The sequence below is a fragment of the Drosophila willistoni genome (genome assembly GCF_018902025.1).
Source record: "Drosophila willistoni isolate 14030-0811.24 chromosome 2R unlocalized genomic scaffold, UCI_dwil_1.1 Seg200, whole genome shotgun sequence".
NCBI lineage: Eukaryota > Metazoa > Arthropoda > Insecta > Diptera > Drosophilidae > Drosophila > Drosophila willistoni.
In genome coordinates this window covers 244,136-271,411 of record NW_025814051.1, presented here as the reverse complement: position 1 = coordinate 271,411, position 27,276 = coordinate 244,136, and the positions used below count along the sequence as shown (strand labels likewise).

At 32.3% G+C, this 27,276-nt stretch overlaps 1 protein-coding gene across 5 annotated transcripts in view; it reads left to right on the top strand.

Moving 5' to 3' along the window:
- The window catches only part of LOC6643572 (anoctamin-8), a 51,196-nt gene extending 25,609 nt beyond the window's left edge, over positions 1-25,587 (top strand). Inside the window, exons 2-18 of one of the 5 annotated variants that reach the window (XM_002066459.4) lie at positions 8,611-8,863; positions 10,188-10,558; positions 10,628-10,920; positions 10,987-11,142; positions 18,163-18,298; positions 18,373-18,503; positions 18,571-18,843; positions 19,925-20,254; positions 20,338-20,697; positions 20,766-20,860; positions 21,132-21,263; positions 22,449-22,740; positions 23,696-23,794; positions 24,235-24,676; positions 24,740-24,885; positions 24,946-25,102; positions 25,187-25,587. In XM_002066459.4, coding sequence (XP_002066495.2) covers positions 8,611-8,863; positions 10,188-10,558; positions 10,628-10,920; positions 10,987-11,142; positions 18,163-18,298; positions 18,373-18,503; positions 18,571-18,843; positions 19,925-20,254; positions 20,338-20,697; positions 20,766-20,860; positions 21,132-21,263; positions 22,449-22,740; positions 23,696-23,794; positions 24,235-24,676; positions 24,740-24,885; positions 24,946-25,102; positions 25,187-25,251 — 3,731 coding nt within the window. In that variant the 3' untranslated portion in view covers positions 25,252-25,587. Of the gene's footprint in view, positions 1-8,610; positions 8,864-10,187; positions 10,559-10,627; positions 10,921-10,986; positions 11,143-12,149; positions 12,216-18,162; positions 18,299-18,372; positions 18,504-18,570; positions 18,844-19,924; positions 20,255-20,337; positions 20,698-20,765; positions 20,861-21,131; positions 21,264-22,448; positions 22,741-23,695; positions 23,795-24,234; positions 24,677-24,739; positions 24,886-24,945; positions 25,103-25,186 lie in introns of all 5 variants that reach the window. The other 4 variants (XM_023176416.2, XM_023176415.2, XM_023176417.2 and 1 more) reach the window with 4 other exon arrangements.
- The last annotated feature ends 1,689 nt before the right edge of the window (positions 25,588-27,276 follow it).

The window sequence follows — 27,276 nt, the reverse complement described above, 5'->3', positions numbered from 1 at the left end:
AGCTCAGACAGACATAATTCGTTAGTTTAAAAATTACGGCATCCTGGATTAATAAATAAATGGTCTTCCAATTGAACATTAGCTAAAAGTTGTAAATTTACTTACATTATATACCAAAATTATTGCAAGAATACCGAAAATAAATAGTTGCTTCATGTTGACAGACACAAAATAAAATGTACAAAAACAATTTCAGTTTGATTATGTAGAGAAGACAATGTCGCGGATGAATTCGTTTCATAATTTGATCTGATAATATGTTAGTTATATGTGTCTTATTTTTAGATGGTTTAGTTTCGCTTCATTAAATGACAAAATTTCTGTATTCTTCTGAAAATCAAAGCAAGGCATCTGTTTCGCAATTGGCTATTTTAATGGGCAATGCTCTAAAGTAGTTTCTTTATTGATAATAATAATAATTCACCATTTATGAAATTAAAAAATAACAGGTATACTCTGAACATTATATGCTTGCCTGTATAAGCATTTTGAACGTAACACAATTTAGTTTAAAACTGTAAGCATTTAAAACCCTTTAAAACATGAAGAAATCTGCTGTTTGCTTCCACCAACTTAAAAAGATTTTATAAATTTTTAACTTTCTACGGGATGTTTTGAAGTTTCGTCCCGTAATTTCGAGTTACTGATCGATTATATTCTCAACGTAGGTGAAACTCATGTTTGTATGAAATTGCAATTTTTTATCAAAATACCAAGCCATGGCCAACATGTAATCACCGGTCGGAAGGGGAAGTGTTAACAATTGAGGTCTTAGATAAAAGCCATCAACAATTATAGAGCCCTTTAAAAATAAAAAAAAATTATATTATACTTATACATAAAATGCAAGGAACTCACAATATAGGGGCATGTGTGATTTAAGTTTGTAAAATCTAAAAACAGATTTCCAATTATAATTAATAATGGATCGTAGCGTTTTCTAAAATAGCGACAGACATCAATCTTAGACTTCAAAATCCAAGGCTTATAACCATTTGCCTTTTTGTAGACTTCAACATTAAGCGATACAACATTAGCCGGATATCGAATAGTTCCATTGAAATATGCAGCAATTTTTCCACGTCCAATGACTTTTAAGCGACAATTGTGTATCGTGAACCAGGACTCATTATAGCTCAGACAGACAAAATTCGTTAGTTTAAAAATGACGGCATCCTGGATTTACAGATAAAGTGTCTTAAAATTGAATATTCCCGGAAAGTTGTAAATTTACTTACATTATATACCAAAATTATTGCAAAAATACCGAAAATAAATAGTTGTTTCATATTGACAGACACAAAATAAAGTGTACAAAAACCATTTCAGTTTGATTATGTAGAGAAGATAATGTCGCGGTTGAATTCGTTTCATAATTTGATCTGACAATATGTTAGTTATATGAGTCTTATTTTTAGATGGTAAAAGGTTTTAGTTTCGCTTCATTAAACGACAAAATTTCTTTATTCTTCAAATTTTCATGTGATATCAAACAAATGTTTAGGTTAGTAGTAATTTTTTTATACAATATATAGTATTTACACATTCGTTATAATTTATACAAATCTGGCGCGTGTAAATGTGTATTTAGGGCTGCACGATTGGTGAAAATTCGATGATTTAGGCACAAAGTACAATTAAAATGTTATGGTTTTGAAAGTTTCGTAGAATTTAAAATACGTTTAAGTTCTTTTTGGTTTTGGATCAATTTTTGATCCCAAGTGGCATTAAAGTAACAAAAACAAGCCCAGTTTGCATACTTTTAGGCATTATTGTTAATTGTTTGAACAAATTTTTTAGAGCAAATTTAATGATCATCCATAAAATAGATAATAAATGATCTAAAATTTGAATAGATATATTTCTAGCTCATTAAATATCATTTTTATAGACATTTTATGGCTTAAACTATAAAAATTGAGTAACGAGTTATTCAAAAAATTACACATCCAATTTTTTTTTATAATAATACAAATCACCGAATGAAAATCAAAGCAAGGCATCTGTTTTACAATCGGTTATTTTAATGGGCAATGCTCTAAAGTAGTTTCTTTATTGATAATAAAAATAATTCATCATTTATGAAATAAAAAATAACAAGTATTGCCTGTATAATCATTTGGAATGTAGCAATATAGTTTAAAACCTGTAAGCATTTGAAACCTTACAAAATATGAAAAAAAATCTGTTGTTTGCTTCCACCAAATTAAATAGATTTTAAAAATTTTTATCTTTCTATAAGATGTCTTGAAGTCTGGTCTTATAATTTCAATTTACTGATCGATTATATTCTCAACGAAGGTAAAACTCATGTTTGTATGAAATTGCAATTTTTGATCAAAATACCAAGCCATGGCCAACATGTAATCACCAGTGGGAAAGGGAAGTGTTAACAATTGAGGTCTTAGATAAAAGCCATCAATAATTGCTGGGCCCTTTAAAAATAATAATATATAAATTATGTATACTTATACAAAAAATGCAAGAAACTCACAATATATGGGCATGTATGATTGAAATTTGAAAAATCTAAAAACAGATTTCCAATTATAATTAACATTGGATCGTAGCGTTTCCTAAGATACCGACAGACATCAATTTTAGACTTCAGAATCCAAGGCTTATAACCATTTGCCCTTTTGTAGAATTCAACATTGAGCGATATAACATTAGCCGGATATCGAAAAGTTCCATTGAAATATGCAGCAATTTTTCCACGTCCAATGACTTTTAAGCGACAATTGTGTATCGTGAACCAGGACTCATTATAGCTCAGACAAACAAAATTCGTTAGTTTAAAAATTACGGCATCCTGGATTAATAAATAAATGGTCTTCCAATTGAACATTAGCTAAAAGTTGTAAATTTACTTACATTATATACCAAAATTATTGCAAGAATACCGAAAATAAATAGTTGCTTCATGTCGACAGACACAAAATAAAATGTACAAAAACTATTCAGTTTAATTATGTAGAGAAGATAATGACGCGGTTGAATTCGTTTCATAATTTGATCTGATAATATGTTAGTTATGAGTCTTATTTTTATATGGTTTAGTTTCGCTTCATTAAATGACTAAATTTCTGTATTCTTTAAATTTTAATATGATATCAAACAAATGTTTAGGTTAGTAGTAATTTATTTATTACTATAATACATGCAATATAGAGTATTTAGACATTCGTTATAATTTATACATATCTGGCGCGTGTAAATGTGTATTTAGGGCTGCACTATTGGTGAAAATTCGATTATTTAGGCACAAAGTACAATTAAAATTTTATGGTTTTGAAAGTTTCGTAGAATTTAAAATACGTTTAAGTTCTTTTTGGTTTTGGATCAATTTTTGATCCCAAGTGGCATTAAAGTAACAAAAACAAGCCCAGTTTGCATACTTTTAGGCATTATTATTAATTGTTTAAGCAAATTTTTTAGATCAAATTTTATCATCATCGATAAAATAGATAATAAATGATCTAAAATTTGAATAGATATATTTCTAGCTCATTAAATATCATTTTTATAGACATTTTATGGCTTAAACTGTAGAAATTGAGTAACGAGTTATTTACCAAAATTACACATCACATTTTTATACCCTTGCAAAAAGGGTATATTAATTTTGTTCAGAAGTGTGCTACGCATCTCCGACCATATAAACTATATATATTCTTGATCAGCACGACGAGGCGAGTTCAAATAGTCCGTCCGTCCGTCCGTCTGGATCAACGCAAACTCCTCCTAGACTGTTAAAGCTACAGAGCTGAAATTTTGCATGTAGGCTTGTATATACTGCAGCGTTGTATATCTCGGATTCAGCCGGATCGGATCACTTATCATATACCTCCCATACAAATGGCAAAGTCACGAACAGTGACTTTTCTTAATACCTTCGTTATTTTCTGAGCTATTGTTATAAAACTTAATATTGGTGAGTTTATTATACATATAAACGAATATGCCAAATTTGATCAAGATCGAATGACTATATCATAAAGCTCCCATAGGAACGATCTTTTGAAAACAGTGACTTTTGTCAATAAATTCGTTACTTTTAACGCGATTGCTCAAATTAAACATTTGTTAGTTAATATATCTCTTAATGACTGTGCCGAATTTGATAAAGATCGGGTAACTATATCATAAAGCTCCCATAGGAACGATCGGTGGAAAACAGTGATTTTGATCAATATCTTAGTTTTTTCCAATGCGAAGATTGTAGGCCGTTCTTTCGCAAACATTAGCATTTTTAGCTTCAACGTTTTTTCACTTTGATGGCTAAGGTAAGGAAAGAGTTACCATAAAAGTTGCAAGGGTATACAAACTTTGACGCGGTCGAAGTTAGCCCCGGCCCTCTGGTTTTTTATAATGTGAAATGGGGTGAACTGTTTTTTTTTTTTTGTCAGCGATTCATTGATAATCCAAATCACCGAATGAAAATCAAAGCAAGGCATCTGTTTTACAATCGGTTATTTTAATGGGCAATGCTCTAAAGTAGTTTCTTTATTGATAATAAAAATAATTCACCATTTATGAAATTAAAAAATAACAGGTATATTTTGAACATTATATGCTTGCCTGTATAAGCATTTGGAACGTAACTCAATTTAGTTTAAAACTGTAAGCATTTAAAACCCTTTAAAACATGAAAAACTCTGTTGTTCGCTTCCACCAACATAAAAAATTTTATATACATTTTTAACTTTCTACGAGATGTCTAGAAATTTCGTCCCGTAATTTCGAGTTACTGATCGATTATATTCTCAACGAAGGTGAAACTCATGTTTGTATGAAATTGCAGTTTTTTATCAAAATACCAAGCCATGGCCAACATATAATCACCAGTCGGAAGAGGAAGTGTTAACAATTGAGATCTTAGATAAAAGCCATCAATAATTGCTGGGCCCTTTAAAAATAATAATATATAAATTATATTTGCACATAAAATGCAAGAAACTCACAATATATGGGCATGTGTGATTGAAATTTGTAAAATCTAAAAACAGATTTCCAATTAGAATTAATAATGGATCGTAGCGTTTCCTAAAGTAGCGACAGACATCAATCTTAGACTTCAGAATCCAAGGCTTATAACCATTTGCCTTTTTGTAGACTTCAACATTAAGCGATATAACATTAGCCGGATATCGAAAAGTTCCATTGAAATATGCAGCAATTTTTCCACGTCCAATAACCTTTAAGCGACAATTGTGTATCGTGAACCAGGATTCATTATAGCTCAGACAGACAAAATTGGTTAGTTTAAAAATGACGGCATCCTGGATTTACAGATAAAGTGTCCTAAAACTGAATATTCCCGGAAAGTTGTAAATTTACTTACATTATATACCAAAATTATTGCAAGAATACCGAAAATGAATAGTTGCCTCATGTTGACAGACACTAAATAAAGCTAGCTAACTAAATGCCGCGGTTGAATTCGTTATATAATTTCAAATGTTAATTTGTTAGATAGCGGAGTCTTAGTTTTAGATAGTAAAAGGTTTAGTTTCGCTTCATTAAATGACAAAATTTCTGTATTCGTAAAATTTTCACAATTTTTCTCGATTTCGCAGCCCTAAATGCGCAAACTGGTTATTTTCATTTCTTGATTTCATCGTCCCTTACTTTTCAGTATCATGTCATTCCTCACTATAAAGTACTTACGGGCTAAGTATAACTTTTTGTTGATTGCTTTGTTACCATTTTGCAAGATATTGATGATATCATTCCCATTCCCCACTTAAATAAAGTAGGTAAGTGTAAGTGGGTTGATTCTATGCTTATTTTTTATACATTCCCACAATCTAAATTATTATTCATTTGAAAGTCAAAATCTTAAATTTAAAAGAAAAGCTACGATTAAAAAATAAAAAACTTTTCCTAGTGCTATTTTAGATTCTCATATTTTTATTAAATTTTTAGAAATGTATTGCCAAATCCAAACTTGAAATGTCTTACAAAATGTTTTATAAAAAAAACCTTGTGCATCACAATTAAAAAAAATAGTTTAGTTTTAATGATTAAAATGGGCAAATGGCAAAGCGTTAAAGGTCATTTCGTAATTTTGCAATTATCATTATCTTAATGAAAGGCAAAAGTTTCTGTAAATGACTTCTTGTCGTTGGGTCCTTGAAGGAGCAAAAACGAGCTTCTATCAGTAGTCTGCCAGTTGCAGTTTCTTTACCATTCATAATTAATAACCACCACGACAATCTTTTCAGCTGACAAAGTACAGGTACATACATATATACAAAGTGTGCGACCCAGCCTCTTTCTGCTCTCTGCACTGTCATTAGTCAATTTTAGTGATTTTTCTTTTTTTGGTTTTTTTTTTTTGGGGTGGAGTCGGGTTGGAGGGTCTTTTATCGGTGCTGCCGTTTTTGCCACAATTTCCGGTGGGGGCCGGTCGCCTATCGCAAGGATAAAAAGAACAAACAACAGTCATTGTATTCCATCATGGCATAACTTACTTGGCTGTTTTTTGGTTGTATTTTTGTGTATATCTGGTGTTGTTTTTTTTTTTTTTTTTTTTGGCTGCTTGTTTTATTATTGCAGTTGTCCTTTGCACCGGTTGCCACCTCTTCTAATTAAAAGTTGTGGGAAATTTCTGCGGTTGGTTTATTTACATTTCTGCCATGTTGTGGTGGTATTTACTTGTTTGGTTTAGTTGGCCGTTTTGTAGTCCATTTCATTATGCCTTTGTCCTGTGTTATGTAATCTATGGCAAAGGTGCTTTTTGTGCTCTCCCATCTTACGTTTATTCAAAACCGATGAAAATTATCAAGGTTATTTTCTTTTTTTTCAGTATGAAGAAGCTTGCATACTCGTAACAAGTTTGTCCTTATAAATTGTTAAGCGATGTATGCAAAGTCGTTATGAATAAGTAAATTTATTAATAATTAAAAGTGATGAAACTGCTTGCAAAATGAAAAAAAAATCTTAAGTACATTAAACATAAAGGTTACAGTATTTACAAGGAATTCACATGAATTTACATGAATTCCATGTAAAATTATCTACTTGTCAAAAGAAATGTTGTCTTTTTAAATGTTTGGTAATTGTACTTAGAATTTTTAAAATTATTTAAGGAGTACTTACTTAATATGACCATTAATCTATTTAAGTTATCTTGGTTTTGAAAAGTTCAAATAATATAGATACATATGTGGGGTTGGGGCCAGACCACCTCACAATAGCTGTTAAACGGCGGTGTGGCAAGCAATCCATATGAGACGAGGTGGCAAGCGACCCACAGAAAGACGATGTGGCAATGCTGCTACGAGACGACGAGGAAGAACAACTTTTTAAGACGAGCCAACGACGGGAAGACATGTATTAAAGAAGTATAAAAGACGACGTAAAGACGAATGACAAACGACGCTCTCATTAAAAATCTAAAGACGAAACAATTACCATTCAATTCAATCATTTTTATAGTTACTAAAACCTAATTATTATCTAAAATAAAACCTATTACCATATAACAAAATATCAATCTAAACGGGACTACTTATTTCTACGGAATCGGAACCAAGTCCCACATATATTCTGCTTAGATTTGAAAGTATAGCAACTGCAGGGGCTACAAATTCTATAGAGAAGAATTGCACATAATTACGAAAATAAAAATTAAATTATAAATAGAATTACGTCAACCCATTTGGACTTCTTTTGTAAACCTCTTCTAGAGGCTCAAAAAATTAGATTGATATACAAATTGTCTATCACTTTTGGAAACTAAAGCCAAAATTAATGAAATTTTTGGGCTTCGAGGTTTCTTTAAATATATGTATAATAAGTTTGGTAAAATTATAAACTGAATTTAAAACTTTTCGAGAAGCTTGTTTTTGAAAATATTAACAATTTATGGTTTCAACGAATTTTTGTGTGAATTTCATGACAAAATTGGGTTTTTTCGTTTTAATTGATAGACTTAAGACTTGAAAAGTTCATTTTCCAACTATGTCAAAAAAACTTTATATTATATTTATGCCAAGAATTATTATTTCTGCTCCAGAACTATTTATACTAATTTGGTAACAATGATGTTTAATTAAAGTAGTAAACAGGGATACATTTTAGATTTTGAAATCTTGGGTACGAATATTTCATAAACTTTACAAATGAAATTTCTTTATAGCTTTTGTTATCCTCCCTTTAATCTGTCTGGGTATTCATATTTGTTTGATATCCGTTTTACTCTTTTTGTATCTCAATCAGATGCTTGAGTTCCCACATTTCGTTGTTTGTTTTTCTTACACTGGCAATACCGAAAAAAAAAAAATAAAACAAATATGGTAGTTTCCGCTGGCGCCAGAGCATTCATAGTTTTTTTTTTTGTTAGTTAGCTTTTTCTTCCTGCCATCCTGTCCATTCTGTGTTCTATTTTGGGTTTCTCTGTTGTCAGTGGCAGACTATAAATATGCAATTGCACACAAGTAGAAAGGAAAAAAGAGAAAACATTACAAAAAGAAATGTGAAAATGGACTTCAAATTGCATCTCGAGATTTTCACCTAAACATTTTATTTCTCTTTCTATTTCATTTTGGATTTTTACTTTACTCTAATTCTCCTTTACTCCTTTACTTTTCTTTTTGTTTTTAGCTTCCCGCCAACTACGCCGCAAAGTGCCCTACGCTGGTCATTTGATGACGCCGCGTCGTCTTTGGTTGAACAAAATACCCACACAATGCGATGTGGTCATTGAGTTTCCAGAGGATGCGCCAGATGAGGCATTGCGTTGGTTACTGGCCAGAATAAGGTCGCAGCCGCCGGCCGGTTTGGGTCTTCTGGTACAGGTCAAGGCACACGAGAGTACACGACGGAATGCCTTCTATGTGAGCGCCCCAGTGAATGTGTAAGTTCGCCTCTTTATGTTGTGGTTATGAAGTAAATAAAAAAAAGTTGACTTTTTTATTGCACTTTGATTGTAGTTCGTTTTGTTTTTATCATTATAATAACTGAAACGAGTCAATTTGTTAAAGTTGTGACCTTTGAACTTGATATGAACATTAACCATGAACCATAAACTTTGCCGTTAAGTTTATTTATAATCTAAATGCACATAAATGCAATCTTAACTCAAGTGCCATAAAAATTATTTATATAGAGATATATATATGTATTTCATGGTAATAAAACATTGTCCATTATAATTATTTATGCTTTAATATTATCAAAGTTAGAGTAAAGTTTTCCGCAACTCATCAAACATAAATTCGTCCTTCTGTTGGAGCATAATCTTTTAGATATATGAGGTTATAGAAAGTCAAACATTAAAAAGGACGCCTTGAGTATATAATTTTGTAGAAGTTATCAACTTTATCAATCAAAAGTTCTAGACTTTTTGGCAATAATAAAGTCTTTTTCAGTCTATTGCCGACTCCAGGGGCCATGTTTTTCCCATTTAAAATTTCCAGATTCATCTTTGACATGTGCCAAGTTCTGATTTGTAACATGTCAAATACAGAGAAATGTTCGGGAAAAACAAGTTAATACCGATCTAAAATTAAAAATAATAATTTGAATTTTTACTTAAGTCATGAAGACCATATGGGGATCTAGGATTGGGAAATCGAGGATACTTTCTCTTCTATAGTGTGCAAAATGCTGATGTTTTTAGCAAATTTATAACATTTTGTATAAGTAGTAATTTAACAATTACAAAACAATTTGAAATTCTTTTTTTTTTTTGTTTTGCGTTTAAACAAGCAAATTCCTTAAGTACTTGTTGCAAATTTAATGTGGCATCGTTCCCATTTTACAGTCCTAGATGAGATCAGTCCTAGTTAGATTGTCAACTTAAACGATATAACAATAGCATAGTTATGAAAAGTACATAATTTATTAATAATTTTGAGTGATATCTAAATTCTAACATTTCATGCAAACCATTTTATATGAAGGTTCATACCAAAATAGAGAATTCTTGATAAATGATTGTCATTCTTAATGTCGTAAATGTTTTCTAATTTAAATGGGGCTTTGGAAAGTCCAAGGGCTTCAAAAGTTTTCTGAAAATTGTACACCAACAAAAAGTGGAAGACTGTTTTAATTAGTTTTACAAAAGAATAGACATAGGGTGAGGAAAATTTCGGACAGGCCGCCAAAAGTTTGCTTTTTATCATATAAAATGATTTAGAAAATTTGCATTTCTTTTTTGCATTTTTGGTTTTTCTCAGCCTCTTTAAGGCCGCCGAGGAAGCCCGCTTACCGAAACGTTTGCGTCCAGATTTGGGTGGCGCTCTGCGAGAGTTTACCACACGAGAGAGTCATTGTTTTCAACAGTTACGTGGTGATGTCGGCAGCACGGCTCTATTCACCTCACAGGAACGGCAATGGTTGGTGTTGCAAGTTCTGCAGGGTTTACGTGCTGGTTGCAGTGACATTGATGCCCTTCATGGTCGGGCTGCTGTGGCAGAGGGTCAGAGTATTGTTGCCGCCTGGCAAGAGTCTGGATTGATCACACAGGTTTTTCCCCTGCACGAGTCCCGTTCGTTGACCCAATTGCAAACGCATTGGGTTAAACAGATTTTTGCTCCACAACCTTTGGGTAAGTCCATCGAGAAATCATTTTTATTCATTGTTTACTATAGTGAATGTTATTTTTTTTTTGGTTTAGATGATATTGCTGCCTATTTTGGGGTCAAGGTGGCTCTTTATTTTGCCTGGCTGGGACATTATACGTGTGCTTTGGGTGTGCCAGCTGTTTTTGGCACCATACTTTATTGCATATTATGGGGCAAAGGACAAACTGCCCAGGATATGGGCCATGTATTATTCTCATTATTCAATGTGGCATGGGCTTCGCTATATTTGGAGGCCTGGAAGCGTTACTCTGTGGAATTGGCCTTCCGTTGGGGAACGCTTTCAACGCCACCCGAATTACTCGAACCCCCAAGGCCGCTCTATAAGGTAAGATAAAGATGATTTGAACTTTGACTATACAACTTTGTTCTTATGTTATCACAATACTTTTAGGGTCCCCTGGAGGAGAACAATGTGACGGGCCGTTTGGAACCCAAAGAGGCTCCAGCTTGGCAACGTCGTGCTTTTCGCTATTTAGTTAGCTTTCCCATAATTGGCCTGTGCCTGTGTCTGGTTTTTGCTGTGATGTTTCTTATGCTACGTTTTCAGGTGAGTCATATATACATACATATATATTAGTATTTGAATAAATGGAAAACTTTTTTGGCTTATCTTCAGAAATAATAAAAGAGATTAATTTATTTGCACAAAACAATTATAACAAAAGAATTTTATTAAAACATGCTTTAATAATTGAAACAGTTTCAATGCTTTATGCTTAATGCTTCTGTCAATAATAGTTATTGAATTTCCACACTTGAATGTGCACAATCATATTTATTTTTACATTCACTTAAACTTCATATTAAAATCATATGGCAAATATTTACTTGATGACAAATCCATAAAGCTTTATTTTTATTACAAGGCCACAACTTGATATGGCCATTTAGTCGAGTGAAGCAGCGCTTATATTATCCATCTCCATCTTCACCTCCCTCTCCCGCATGAGTTGCCTCATTCACGTCTGTGTTGTGGCTGCTTAAGCAATTTTGCACGAGTGTCACACAGTGCGTATAATTAATATTGTTTTCACGTCAAGGACTCCCGGCATTTGTTGGTGTTTTGGTGGGCATGCGAGTGTGATTGGGTTGCTTGGTTAGGGGGGCGTTGTCTGTTTATCAATTTGCTTAACCCTCAATATAGGATGGAGGTGGAGAAAAGGGTGTTAGTCTCTTTCATTCACGCTTTTACGAGCACACGCACACATTCTATGTATATCTCGAACCCACACACACATAAACTCACACCGACATTTCCGGTTTCCGTTTTGTTTTGCTGTTGCATTAACTTCTTATGTGAAACAAAATGTCATTTTGTCTATATTGTTGTTGTATCTACTATTATTTTTATTGCAAAATATATATATATACACACATATATGTACATGTATAAGTATACAAACAAACATTTACGTAAAAATTTATCACTCATCACGCCTCATTGAATTGTTTTCTTCTTTCTTTCCTTCTTTCTATCAAATTTTTTGTTTTATTTTTGTGTTTATTATGTTTGTTTGTTGTTTTTCTCTGTTTGTTTCTTTTTTTTTTTTGCAGGATTGGCTGGATCACCATAATATACCAGATAAAGGAATTGCTCAATGCATGTATAATTTGCACAAGGTTTTTATTCATTTACTTTTTACAAAAATTTTTATTATTATAATTAGCATACATACGTAGAGATACTTTCATTGTTCACTGTAATTGGTGTTGTGTCTGAGACTAAGTAGATACTTACGCAAACTAAAATTAGTTGATACAAGTCCAAATTAAACTGACACCAAATCTCACTTATGCAAAATGCAAAAATTTTATATTTTAAGTAAAAAATCTTTAATGATTTTGTATTCTATAAAAACCTTGAGATCGACCTTTTAATCAATATTAGGTAGGAAGGATAACCCCGGCAGATTGTTTACAATTTTATCAGAAATCTTTAATTTCTATGACAAAGGAAATTGAAGCGAAAAAGGGGAGCGACCCTTAATCATTTCAGAGACATCATTTGGTTTAGGTATCCTCCGCCGTCATAAATTTAGTACATATTGGAAATCAATCTGATCTCGTCCCACTAATACTTAACGATACTTTCTTTTATTTTATTTGTTTTTTTTTGGTTAATAAAATTTACTAAATGAATATTAGATTACATCGGGGCAACATAACCAAAGAGCCAATGAGCTTCAATAATGGAATGTGTTTAAAAGTTGATGGCTATGCATGATAAAGACCACTTCAAATATTAAAGTAATTTAACAGAAATATATTGAAATATATCACTATTGATGACTAAACTGTTAAACTATGCTATCAATTTGGTTTCATTTATTAACATTCTCTGACTGTTAACTTTATAATTTATTTAGAACTAACTCCTGTTAGTTAAAATCGGTTTGAGCAATGAATTTCTGTAAACAAATAACTTTTGTTGGTTTCCAAACATTAGAGAAGTTGGTATGACCAGTTGCTTACTCATTATAATTATAATTTCAAGTAATCATAAATCAGACATATTTTTCTATTATTCAACTAGTCTTTAGACTCAAAATTCGGACAAATAAGAAATTATAATTTTGGTATAATCACAAGAAACACCGATTTTTTGAATATTGGTTTATAAAATACAATGTTCAACAACAAATGAACAAATGAAAAGTCTGATTGACATGATTTATCTCTGTTTTCCTGAGTGGAATACAGTTGACTTATTTGAAACTATCTTTTAAATATCAATAATTTAGAAAGGATTTGGACTTTGCTCTTAGTATTAAGGTATTTATCAGTCGATGCAGCAGATTGGTTATATCACTCTTATATGTTAGATAAACATTTTCATTGTTTGTTCAGCTATCGAAACATTGTTTATACTTCATATGGAAAAACCGCTCAGCTAGCGATTTTCAATTAAAACTTTAACCACAATCTGCATACAGGCCACATTTGGTGGGCCATTGGGTTGGCTGTTTTGGTAGGAGAAACATTTTAGTAATGCCTTCAGGGGTCAAAACATTTTTCATACGACGTTTCTTCAATTTTCACATAGCCTTAAAATAATTGAAATGCTCAGTTAACAAACAAAAGAAGAAAAAAAAGGAGAAAAAAGAAAGCAGCTCTTGGGCAAGCAAAACAAAATTTCCATGAACTGCACTGCAAGTGTCTATCTTTAGATATACATATAGAACGAAAAGAGAATGGACAATGGGAAACAAAATGGACAAACAACAGAAGAGGCCAAACTGCTTTATCGTTGACATTGGCAAATTTCTCGCATAATTGAAGTGAGGGAGTAGAGGACCAAGGCTTAGATAATGTCATCGCAAGTGGCATAGCAATCATTTGGGCAAATGGAGACAATGGAAGCAATTAATGACTGTTCGCCGGAAGGGGCGCAAGTCAGACTATAATGAAATTGCCTTTTTATCACCCAGAAGCATAGCCATGACCTTCAGTTGATAACTGTGAAAGAAGAACAAAAAAGAGAGCGAGCAAGCAAGAGGGAGAAAAATTGAGTGAGACCTTTGGGATTAATTTTCTATGGTAGTAGGGATAAGGCAGGAAAAGTCCTATGATAGTCTTAACCGGCTTATGTTTATTGATCCAGCATAGATATCATATATTTAGTAGCATTTGGTTAATCGAAGAGCCATAAAGGAAGTTAAGTTTAACCATTAATAAATATTATTCCCAGACATTGTGCCTCACAAAGATTTATTTTGGAATATTTTGTTCTTTTTAATGAAAATTTCAACGACTAATTGCTAATTTAATTACTTTTTAATTAACGCAACAAAATATACATTTTGGATATATACTATGATAAGTAATTAAACATTTTGATTGAGTATAGTTTTGTATTCAAAATTAAATTGCCTGTTAATTGTAATTGCATAAAAGCCATTTTTAAGCAATATTAATTATGGGATAATTTTAATTGCAAATCAGAAAATATGCAAACAGAATAATTATTATCGCAGATATGGAATAATAAACATTTGATTTTGCGAAAAAATGCTGCCAATTATAATTAGATTATAAGTTTTTGAGATGCTATCACAACAAATGCGACTAAACTGTGTGATTTTTCTTTGGGTGATTGAATTTTGAATAAAGTGGTTGAATTTTGGATTCATCGTTAAAAATTATCCTAGGGAAAGACTTCTTTTTTATTTCGTTCGTTGTTTACAAATTAGAGGAACATAGAGTTCATTTACCATTTTTGAAAGGGTACAAAACAAAATATAAATATGAAGTATCTACAAATAATAAGTATTTAAAAATATAATAGCGTGGGCTAGGAGTTCATTTGTTCAGGGTGAAAGTTTATTCATGGAATATAAAATTTCGTAGTACGCCATTAGCGAGAACGTGCTCTAATAGGCGTATTTGAATAATCGTTAATAAACATAATAATTGTTGTTGCTCAGTATGTGCAGATAAAGGATACGATTTCGAGTTCGAGTAGCACTGAAGTTGTGGTACTGTGCTGATAAAAAAATAATGTAGTTTTCAGAGCGACAACCTGCTAATATTTTATTTGAAAGTTGAATTAGTCATGTTAAAATTCTTCGGATAATTATTAATTTAATACGCCTGTCAACAAAGTTTAAGTACCCTTATAAGTAGGCAACATCTTTTTAACAAATAGCATATCAAATTGCTTTTCAATATTCTAATAGGCTTTAATTACAACGACAACTCACTCATTTTTCAAAACCAGAAAAAAAGTTAATTTAATTACCAAAGTGGAAATCATTTTTACAATATATGTATTTTGCACAGCAATTTCATTATTGCAAGCCATCAAAAGTGTTAAGCAGCTCGACTACCACAAAGAGCATACATGTACATATACAAACAAAGTATGTATGTATGTAGGTAAGTGGGAGTACTTTGCCCACAAGTCAACCTGACAATTGACATGGTGTTGTTGTTGTTGGTGTTGTTGTTGTGTCCTTGTTTGCCGGGATATGTGCTGCTGCTCATGTAGTTTTAATGCGTGCTTGTCTGGAACCTGGAACCTGGACAATGGCTTTTTGGGTTTTTTACTGCTCAGCCGAGCGCTTAAATGCTGTCGTAATGAAGCGTAGCTCGTCTGAAAGAGAAAGCGAGATAAATTCAGAGTAAAGGATATAAAAATACGGGTGTATATGTGTTAGTTTTCGTGTGTGTGTGTTTATGGTGGCATTTGTCAAGAGCAGCCAACGTTAGCCAGTGTTGTAAAAGGTCTATGAAATAACCTGTGTGTGAGTGCGGTTAAAAGTGGCATTTAAGTGAATTGAGGCGCTTTGGTTGAGGGTACAAAATTACTACAACTTTTGTGGTTAGTTAAAGGTTTCTTTCACTCTCTCTGTGTAAAATTTAAATGGATTAAAATGTAGAGATATAGGTCTTAAGGGATAGCTGGTGAATGGGATAATTTGATATTTAGAATGCATGACCATAAGTTTTTCCACAAGTTGCCACTAAAAGTAAATGCAAATTGTAGAGTTTTGCGCTATGGCTTCTTTCACATTAGCTTGGATTTATAATGGACTATTATTTCTCATATTACCGAATCGTAAAATATGAAAAAAGCAATTTGCTTCGAAGTTATATATGTATTTCAAGCTCATATATTTTAAAGCTTAAAAATATTAATGACTTAGCTTGCGGTGGTAAAATGTTGACCATTAGAAACGAAGAATAAAAACTGTCCAAGTTTTGTGATTTAAATGAAAGAGAAAAACAAGCTTTAAGTCCGTAGAATTAGAATTTGTTTTAATAACTTTTCTAGAAACTAGTGCTAGTTATATACATACATCAACTTTGGCTAAAATTAGGACATTTTGTGTGAAAGATCGAGAGAAAAGCGGTAAAAACTAAGCCAAGCGCTTGGATCGTCTATTGGTAAAAACTTTATAAAGACAATGTTTTTTTAGAGTCATAAAAATTATAAAAATTGGATCAGCCACTCTGAAGATGTGACTGAGTTTCAAAATTAGCCCTCCTTCATGCATTAAAAAACTCTTCTATTTGGTTAGTTAAGTGTATCTTTAAAATCCTAAAAGTAGTTTATAAGAACTTTGGAAACTGATTCAATTTCAATTGATTACATATAATTTAATTTTCTTCTTAATAAATACTTTTCGGTATGCCGAGACTTTTAATTAGACTCAAGAATAATTGCAATAACCTACTTATGCCAAGCATTTCAATGTACATATTTATTTAAACTCATAGATTATAGATTTTTTTGAGTAATAGCTTAACAACTCTATTCATTTTTTAAAACAATAATGTACAAAAAGGTTGTCAGTAATAGGTACTAGTAGGAATATAGAAAGACATATACAAGTTTTTGGATAACATTGTTAATACTTCTGATTGGCTACTTTTTTCATGGATTGAAGGGGAACGAAGCCTTAAAGGGCTTTTCGTGGGAGCAAGAAGTGCCGGATGTTAATAGTTCTACGAAATTGTCAGTGTTTTAAATAGTTTATTATAAAATGAAATAATGAGACTGCTTACAACTAATATAGATTACTTTATTATACTTCTACCGATGACTCGGAGTGGAGTGAAACTCCTTCTCCTTCTTCTCTTCATTCTCAAATTGAAACTGGGATCCGGTAACATGCCACTTCCTCTTCTAAGCACTCGGATTTTGATTTAAAAAGTTTTATATTTAAAAGTCATCATTAGTTAAACTAATTGAAGGTTCAAAAAAAATTCCATTATTATCAGTAATTTAATACTCTCATGAGGAAGTTTTTATTTGGGGCACAAATTCGCAACCTGTATGAATTTAAATAACTTATACTTATAATATTAAGAATTACGTTTCAGTATATACTATACTGATACTAATATTTTTTATTTTTTAGAGGTCTAAAATTTTTAGTTTTTTCATCACGCATTACTCATTTAAACTCATTAAAATATTAGCTAACTAGTTGGTTTTAAAACCTAAACACAATCCTTCTGTAAATGTTGAGAAGCTTTAAAATGTTGCTCTTCTATGAAACTAATTATGAAACGTAAACCATCTTTGTACCACTTTGTATTAAGGGCAAAAGTGTTCCTAATGTCATGTTGTGGGAAATTATGCAATTGGCCAACAATAATAAGTGTGTTTTCACCTTGGCCCAACAAGTTGTTAATTAAGTGCAGATGCGTGGCGTGACGTGTAAAAAAGAAAATGGAACAATGCAATGGGCCAACTCTTTTGATTTATATTTGAACAATAGACATGCAAATAAAGGGCCACTTTAAATGTTTGCCATTGTGCATTTACCTACGTACATACATATATATATTGTTCAATAAAAGGCAGAACAGGACGGAAATATCGTTTCGATGTAATCAAATTAACAACGTTTAACAATTCCCCAAAAATTGATATACTTAATGGAGCAAATGAAAAATAATTGCATGGCAATTAACCATGTAAATTGTTGATTAATATTAATGCTTGCTAATGATGATGATAATGATGTTGATGATGAAATGTATTGAATGTTTTATCAAAAACAATTGAATTGAAACATAAACTTCAGCTGATTGCCATTTTATTTATAATCATCTACAGGACTGGTGGGATTCCAAATTACCCGAGGAGAGTGTCTTATGCTGTTTGAGTGTCATACCCAAAGTACTTTTAGCTGGGGCGATTACATTAATGGACGAGGCCTACTTTAAGCTGGCAGTTTGGTTAAATGACAGAGGTTTGTTATTTGCATTTGGTATTCGATGTGATAAAATTTATTTACATATTTGTCTCTATTTATTTAATTCACAGAAAATTATCGTCTGCAATCGAAATATGAGAATCATTTGATTGCCAAAGTGGCTCTATTTCAATTTGTCAATTCTTTTCTCTCACTCTTCTACATTGCCTTCTATCTGCGGGATGAGGAGAAGCTCAAAGAGGTTTAAAGACTTAATTCTTAGAGCATTAGCCGATATAATATATATTTTTAAATATTTTTTATTGTAGCAACTGGCTGGTCTACTTATTTCACGACAAATCATTGGTAATTTACGGGAATCGGCCATTCCGTATTTTGTTGAGCAATGGAAGTTAGCCAAGTTAAGTTTCAATATGTGGGGTGCATTGAGTCCCACACAGAATGTAACCCGCAGTCTGGCCGAGGAATTGGCCACCGCCGAGGAGCAGTTAAAGGCCGAAGCAGCAGCTGCTCCACAACAGCAGGGAGCAGCAAGTAAACGAAATATTGGACAGGCTGAAATTGAAAGTTCGCTGTATAAGGTAAGAATTTAATGGAAATAGGACATATATCGACTATGACTTGACTTTATCAAGTCTATGAAAACAAAAATACTAACTTTTGAGAAGTGGATGGAAGCAGCAGGGAGAAGAGTTTAAAATCTATTATTTTTATACCCTTTACCGCGAAGTAATTTTATTCGTTGAGGTCCCGGTTACCCTAAATCTGGCCCTGTTATTGTAGAACTAGATCTAAAACCAATATAATTTAGCCAGAAGTGGCTATTTAGGTAGCCTGCAAAATATTTTATTATAAATTAACTTTGAATAATTCTAGAACAACAAATTTTTCTGAATCTTCTGTCAAATATTAGAAAAATACCTAAAATAACATCAGACTATTGTCATTAGTTATTTATTGTGATTACTCTAAGTCCAGGGTGGGCACAGAGTCAGAGTTCTCAAGCAAATTCGGCTTTCGCATGTTTGTTATAATATGGTCATTGTAGTTTTTTGAAATGTCTTTGCCTAAAATCTGCCAGTAAAATTTTTAGCCAATTTTAGATATTACGCCTCTTTCTATACATTAGTAAATGTTGAAAATAAAAATTTTACCTCTAATTTGGTAATCAAATTCCAATTTTAAACAGTTTTCGCTTTAAATTTGTAACTTTTTCGAATTTTTAATAGCTCAAATTAAACTACTTTTAATTCAATTAATCTATTTTTATATTTTTCGAATTTACATTAAAATGTAAATGATTAAAATGTAAACGTTTAAATAAAGCATAAACTTTTAACAATTTTTTGTGTTGGTATTCAACAATTTAACAAATTTTTTTTTAATTACATAGATTTTGTTTTAGATGTAGATTAGGATAAAACCGTGATGAATAAAAACTCAACCGTTATTTGCAAGCTCGAGTTTTTCTTGTTAAATTTTTCATCTTTCAAATCAAAATTGCATCCGTATTTACAATAAGGGGATAATCAAAAGTTGACTATACTAATGCAAGTGAAAATTTTGTCCCAAAAAGACAGTTTAAATATCACATATTTTAACAAAATAGTTTAATATAAAAATCGTCGTAGTTTAATTTGATCGTCACTTTCTTTTTTCCAGTATGATGGAACTTTTTCGGATCATTTAGAGATGCTGGTTCAAATGGGCTATGTAGTTCTCTTCTCAGCCGCATTCCCCTTGGCTGGAATTTGTGCTCTGATTAATAATCTTATGGAAATACGATCGGATGCCTTTAAATTGGCCCATGTGCATCAGCGGCCCTTTGGCCAACGTGTTGCCAATATTGGAACTTGGCAAAATGCTTTAAGCATTCTGTCCCTGGCAGCTGTAATAGTTAATTGTGCCCTAATTGGTCTTTCCGGTCAGGTGTCGAGATTGTGGCCGGGCTTAACCACAGCTCAAACGATTATTTTGATTGTCACATTGGAGGTAAGGTCAAAAAGTAGCTACTGGTTTGGTAATTAACTAAGAATAATATAAACTAATTTTGTTTTGGTTATCGCATTTTGCAGCACATCATGTTGGGTCTGCGTCAGGCTTTGACCTGGTTGTTACCAGAATTACCCTCTTGGCTGGCAGCGGAAATTGCACGCGCCGAGCATTGTCGACGGGAAATGCAATGTAAGGGCACCTCGCCACGTCCCACACCGCCCACACCGCAATCGACCACATCCACGCAGCCGGAACAGGATGGAGCAAGCGGCATGATGCAGCAAATGGAAAGTGGTGCTAATACCACACATGATCAGTCCATGGAGAGTCAGGTGGCTGAGGATTTGTTACTCTATGGCCACGAATTTGGACGGAGCATTGAGGCGGATGTGAATATCTATGAGAATCGTGATTCCTCACCAGATTCGCCACCCTCACAAGTAGGAATTCGTAATCCAAAATAATAGTTTAATTGCGATAAGTGAAATGACTCTTTTGTTTTCTCTAGACGAGCACCATTTTAATTAGGCCTCTGCATGAGTCTACTCCTCCACATGGCGGTGCCTCTTTGACCAGTCTCCATGGTCAGGATAGTAATGGCGGGTTAGTGTAATTTGAAATATTCAAGAAAATTTAATTTTACTCTCTTTAATTCTTAAGTATTTTTGCACACGCTAAGGCCAGAAAATTACCCTTTTTCCCTTTCATATAACAGAAATTTTCCTAACACGCACACAGCTAAAAACACATTTTGAATCTACTAACATATACGAGTATAATATAACAATTTTTTTTAAATTTTTAAATATTTTTTAGTTTATGTGTATTGTGTATATGCCAATTGTTTTTTATTAAATTTTTATAATTCACAAAGACCCTGTAAGAGTTGTAGAAAAGTATCGCAAACCTTAATACCGGAGATTCCACCATATCTTGGATATTCTGTGCGTAATTTAAGCGCTCTACCCATACAAAGCCAAAGAATTCAGCAGCATTTCCAAAGCGGGTAATTCAAGGATAAAGGATTTATGTTTCAAAATGAATGTGAATGAATCTGTTTTGGGCTCGCAACATCTGACTGCAACTTTGAAATTGCAAAAATGTTTATGTTTACATTTTGTGATGAAACTTTACCCATTAGGTTTACTTTTTATACTTTTTTACAAGACGGGAGGCTCAGTTTTTTTTTTATAGATATAGATATAGATATAGATAAACAATGCAATTAAACAATGATTTCATGATAAAGGTGTAAGAAATGTCGAATTGATAAATTTTATAAATTATATTTATATGAAAAATACTACAAGTAAGTTCTTTGTCAGTTAAGAATACAAGGGTCTTTTAGAGGGAATCCTTGTAGTAATGTTACATTTCAACAAAATTGACTAAATATTTAATTTATTTAAACTTAAAACCACTTTTCCTTTTCTTTTAGAAAGATAAAGGGACCCAAAACAGCATAGAGAACTACAGTTAAATTACTAAATTATTTACAATATTTGTTTTCAATTCAAAGCAGTCTCAAAATAACTGTGCCTTTTTTAAGATCCAACAAGATTTTAACATTCTAAAAACCCAATTATCGCAGAGCTACAACTAGTTGTGAATTATAACAGAATGAAGAACAAGAAAATTGACTTCAAGGTTAAGGCTTAGGAAATTCTCAAATATTGCTAAATCTTTATTAATATCTTTGAATCTACTTTAATATCTTCGAAGATGGCATTACCTTGTTTCGACAAATTTTTTAGGCAGTTCGGTTTTTTTTAATTAATAATACTCTTTTTTATTTCGACGTCTACAACTTTTTTCTTTTCGAACTTCGAATTTTTTACTGGTTATAGAATTTTAAATTCCGCTTATTTTAAACCTTTTTGAACAAAATGTTAACTTAATTGCAATTTCAAAGTTTTTCTGAGGCCAGATAGATGTGCTTTCCCTAGCGTTCTATGTTTGTATTCGAGCTGTGTGTGTTTTCGTGCTTTGTTTCAAAACCCTACTCAAAATTTGCATTGAAATCTTTCTACAATTGGCAAAACTTTGACATTACCAGCAGCAGTAAAATGTTGTTTATAATGAAGACTATTTTACAAATATTTTATACTAACAAAAGCTTTTATCTCTCTTCTCTTCTTTCTAATTTTATTCGATTCCTCCATCAATTTTTTCTTTGGCTTGTGGCACACAGAGCTTCTGCCAGCACATTTGCATTGAATTCGCCGATGGGCGCCAGCTATGCAGCACGAATGCAATCGATGCTTATACAGGAGATACCGCCATTCCGCAAGAAATCGAGTGATTCTGCCGATCATACAGGCAGCAGTGCGAGCAGCAGTCCACAGAGAGCAACCATGCGGCAATTGTCATCAACATCGACAGCATCAGGCGGGCAGCAGCAACAGCAACAGAAAATTGCCGATATTCCACCCTACAAGACACGCAAAATATCAGCGGAGGGTGCTACTCATTTGCATATGACCGTAAGGCTTATTGACCAGGCAATAGAATTACCCTTTCCCTTTCCCGTTTTCTTAAAAATCAAGGATTACTTGTGTATATATCCCTTTTAAGTTTATAACCAACAAGATAATCTTTAGTCGACCATCTTTTAGCTGTCTCTCTGTAGATGCTCACTGTACCTATATTTCTGTCTTAATGTGTAGACTTGCTTAAAACCTGGAAACCCTCGATACTTGTCAATATCTTTCCAATACTACTAAACCACAGTTTAGTTCTTTTACACTAACTACCTCTACTAACTTTAAACAATACTTACTTAAGTCACAAAGTTTAGCTATTGCAGCTTGGGTTAAGGATATTACAAAACTACTAACAAGTTTGAATATACAGAATATAAATTATCAGGGAAACAAATACTTGACTATGATAATTTTTTGTTTATGGCTAAAAAATTTAATCGTTCTGTTAATTTTAATAAGGATGCGATTTTGTTTAGTTTTTTATATTTTTTTTTTAGTGTGCATTAACAATCAAATTTAAATTGTATTTATTTACGTCTTCGTTTCGGTTTTTTAGTTTAAGTTGTAATACAGCTGAGTTTTTAGTACACAAAAAAATATCCTCTTAGATGGAAAAAAAAAACAATCTATCAAAGTTTCAATATATTTTTGTCCGTTTTTTTAATTTTACCATCCCTAACTATACCGAGTTTATTTCTATTTTTTAGGAAAAATTATTATTTTTCTTTTTTATTACAACATAATTTCTTTTTTGTATCATAAAGATTCTTATATTTCTTTTGTGTTTGGCGCCTGGTTTCTTTCAAAAAGCATAGTTCTGAGTTAGAAAACTACTTAAAATATAGGATTAGGTGTCGATGATGAATATTATTATTTATATATATGAAAACTACCCAAAACACTCTACAAGAAAAAGACAACCTTAATTTCACTCTAATCCCCTTCCTGTTTAAAGGACAAACTACACATTAAACTCCACGCACCCGAATGGATGTCACGTTTGAAAGTCAACGACAATACGAATCTACATAGAAGCATAGATTGTATTGCAAAGGTAGTGAGAGTTATTAAAAGATAACAGATCAAACATACTATATTCTATATACTCACCCTATATATTAACACCTACCTATATAAATGTATATTAGTTAATCGATGTGTTTGATGTTGAAGTAAAGATGTTGCAGGGCGTTCAAGTTACATAAACTGAATTGATTTGAGTTGGTAAATTTTCATTGAATTGGGAGTAAACAAAAAAAAAAAAAAAACAATAATATTGATTCGGCATGGCAGAAGCTTTTACAAAAACAAAACACGCTGGCTTCTTGAAACACTCACCTAATTATATATAGTAATAACTAGCATGGACTCCTCCCTCTCTTCAATTACCACAAGCTTTCAATGTGTGTGTGTAGATATAGATGTAAATTTGTTAATTTGTTCTTGGGTTTTAGGGGAATGTATAATCTAATGATAAATGTAAAATATTTAAAGGAACTTGGAAGCAGTGCAGACAACTCAGATGTCTTGAAACCGGCGCCTTCATGGAGTAATGTGGCACTTAAATCTGGTTTGCCCACCCCACCAGCTTCGCAGCAACAGCAACAAATTGTGGCATCATCTTCGTCTTCATCAGGCGGTGGTGGAAGTGTGTTTAGTCCCAGTGGTCCTGGACCTGCAACAAGCAGCGGCATTAGTAATTCACAGTCCAGACCAAGTGTTGGAGCATTATCCAACTCATCATCGACTTCATCACAAAAACAGCAGCAAAAACAGCTGGCCAAAGAAGAGAAGGAAAGGGAAAAGGAAAGAGAGAAAGAAAGGGAGAGAGAGAAAGAACGGGAGAAAGAGAAAGAAAAGCAACAAGAGCAGGCACAAAAATTGCTGGATCAGGCAGCCTCTACATCGACTGGCAATACAGACGATGAAGCCAAAGGTGAGCCATAGAAATGGTTAATTGAGTGCCCTTAATTAATTGTCTTTCCATAATTCTTTACAGCTGCAGAATTGGCTGCCAAAAAATCACGTCTCAAGCAAAAATTGGTCAAGAGTGCCAGATCAGTGGCCATATTTTCCCTTAAACTCAAAGAACGTAGGCAACGTGAGGCTGAAAAGGCGGCCACAATTGCCGTTGAGCATGCCAAGGTAAAAAGTTTAGAGAAATATTAGGAACGAGAAGAATTAATTTTAATTTTGTTTTTTTAGGCACTGGCCAAGTTACCCATGCCTCAGCCAGTGGGAGGTGAATTATCTTTAATACCCATCGAGCAATTAATACAAATTGATGATATCAAACCTGCGCTGAAATCAAGTACAGCAAGTAGTTCCCAAGCAAGTTCTTCATATGGAACTCACCAGCAACATCAATATCAACATCAGCAGCAACAACATCAGCAGCAACATCAGCAGCATCAGCAGCAACAGCAGCAACAACATCAGCAGCAACATCAACAGCAGCATCAGCAGCAACATCATCATCATTCACATCCGCATCAGCATTCGGATAATTAAATACCTTAACTATGAACTAAACTAATCTCTCGCACACTTTGTAAATAGTTTTCTATGCACCATTTCTTTACATTCATTCCATCTAGCAAAGTTTTAAATGATAAAATTATGGAAAAAAAACAAGAAAAAACAATTGAGGAATTTGCTGAACGTGTGTCTTGTCCAGAGAGTTGGAAGCAACTAAATTAACTAAAACCAATTAATCAAGTGGAAGACAAAGAAATTATTTAAAATAATTAACTAGTGTTTACCAAATTAAATACCAAAAAAAATATATATATTTGTGAATATTTGTCAAGTTTTTTGAAAGCATCCAGAAACTTTTTCATACACACACACAAAAAAAAAAAAAAAAGAAAAAAAAAGAAAAGAAAATCAAGCATAAATTTACAAAATATCGAAGAAAATTGTGACACGAATTTTGTTTTAGCATTTAGCAAAGAGTTAATGTTTTTTGGTAGTCAATGTTATTTAGCATATTTAGCTGAGAGAAATTTGTTAAGCCCAGCAAATAAAAATGAAAAAACGAAGATAATTCAAACACAAAATATAAAAAAAAACTTTATATGAGGTGTGGCTATCAAAAAATGACTAATTAAGGTGTATCAAAACAAGAAAGTTTAGACGACCGAAAAGGTGTTCAGCATGAGAGTATGGTGATCATTGAATAAAGTATTTCTTTAAATAATAATATCAATTAAAGACAGAATGTTATTATATAAAAGTACTTTGGAAATTTAGTTGCATTATTTGTTAGTCACACCTCGTAATGTTATGTTTGTTGCATTTATGTTGCCAATTCACTTACATAAACACAAAATACACACGACACAACGACACAAATACTGTGAGATAATGTCGTCCATTGTTCCTTCCATATACATAAATATATATATATATATATATATATATAGATATATATATATATACAAGTATACAAAATATATCGAATATATACAAGGAAAATAAAAACAACCGCCGCACTCGCTTTTAGCTATATTACTATATATGAAACTATATGTGAAAATATGTCTATTTTTCAATGGAAATCTCTTCAGTTTCAATGCTTTGTCAAAAAATCTTTAGAAGTTATTACACATACTACATACTACACACACATACATACACATTTAAACAGACGAAACTCAAACGAATGATATTTGTACATATGATGTAGAATTTAAGCATAAATGAGAATTATACAAACGAAAAAAATATAATTAAATATGTGCTCTTGTGTTACAAAATCAAAAAAATTAACAACAAATTTACAAAATATTTTATTTCATTGGGAGTCACTTTAAAGGAATCAGTGATAATGGATTTAAGGTGTTTCTAAATGGTTTGTAAATGTTTTTTTAAGCTAATTTTTTCTTGCACAACTGAGTATCAAACATTTTATACGTACAACTTTAAATTTAATGTACAAAATGTCAAACTTGTTTTTGAAAAAGAAGGGTATTAAGTTCAAGGTGCAATGTGCGTTTTCTCCTATTGAAGTGCATACTTTTAGGCTTGTTCGATTTTTAAATTGATTCTTATACGTATAAGACTATCTGTTGTTGTGAACGCATAGAGTTTCTTTTCCTACCAGTAGATATCTGAGCAAATCGTACTTGTAGTCCGGCTCCATAAAATGTTAAGGTTTGGTATTCTTGTCTTTTCTTCTCGAACTTTATAAATTAAAGAAAAAACTAAGCTAAAGGTAGTTGAACACAAAATATAATGATAACTGATTTTTGCTAAAAATTGAACTTGACCTAAACCGAAGAGTAAATTATTATTAGCGGATGGTAGGCTGGTATTTGCGCGTTGCCTTTCTAAATATAACATCTTTATCTTGGCTTTTTGAGAAACACTGTTTATCTTTCGCTACAAGGCCTATTTTTAAGATATCATGCCAATACATTCGACATGGTTTTGATAGACTTTGAAAATTTTTATATTTATTCACATTTAATTTTAGTTAATTTAAGGAAATTAGAAATTTATACATTATTCTGTAATTTCTTTACCAATTTCTAA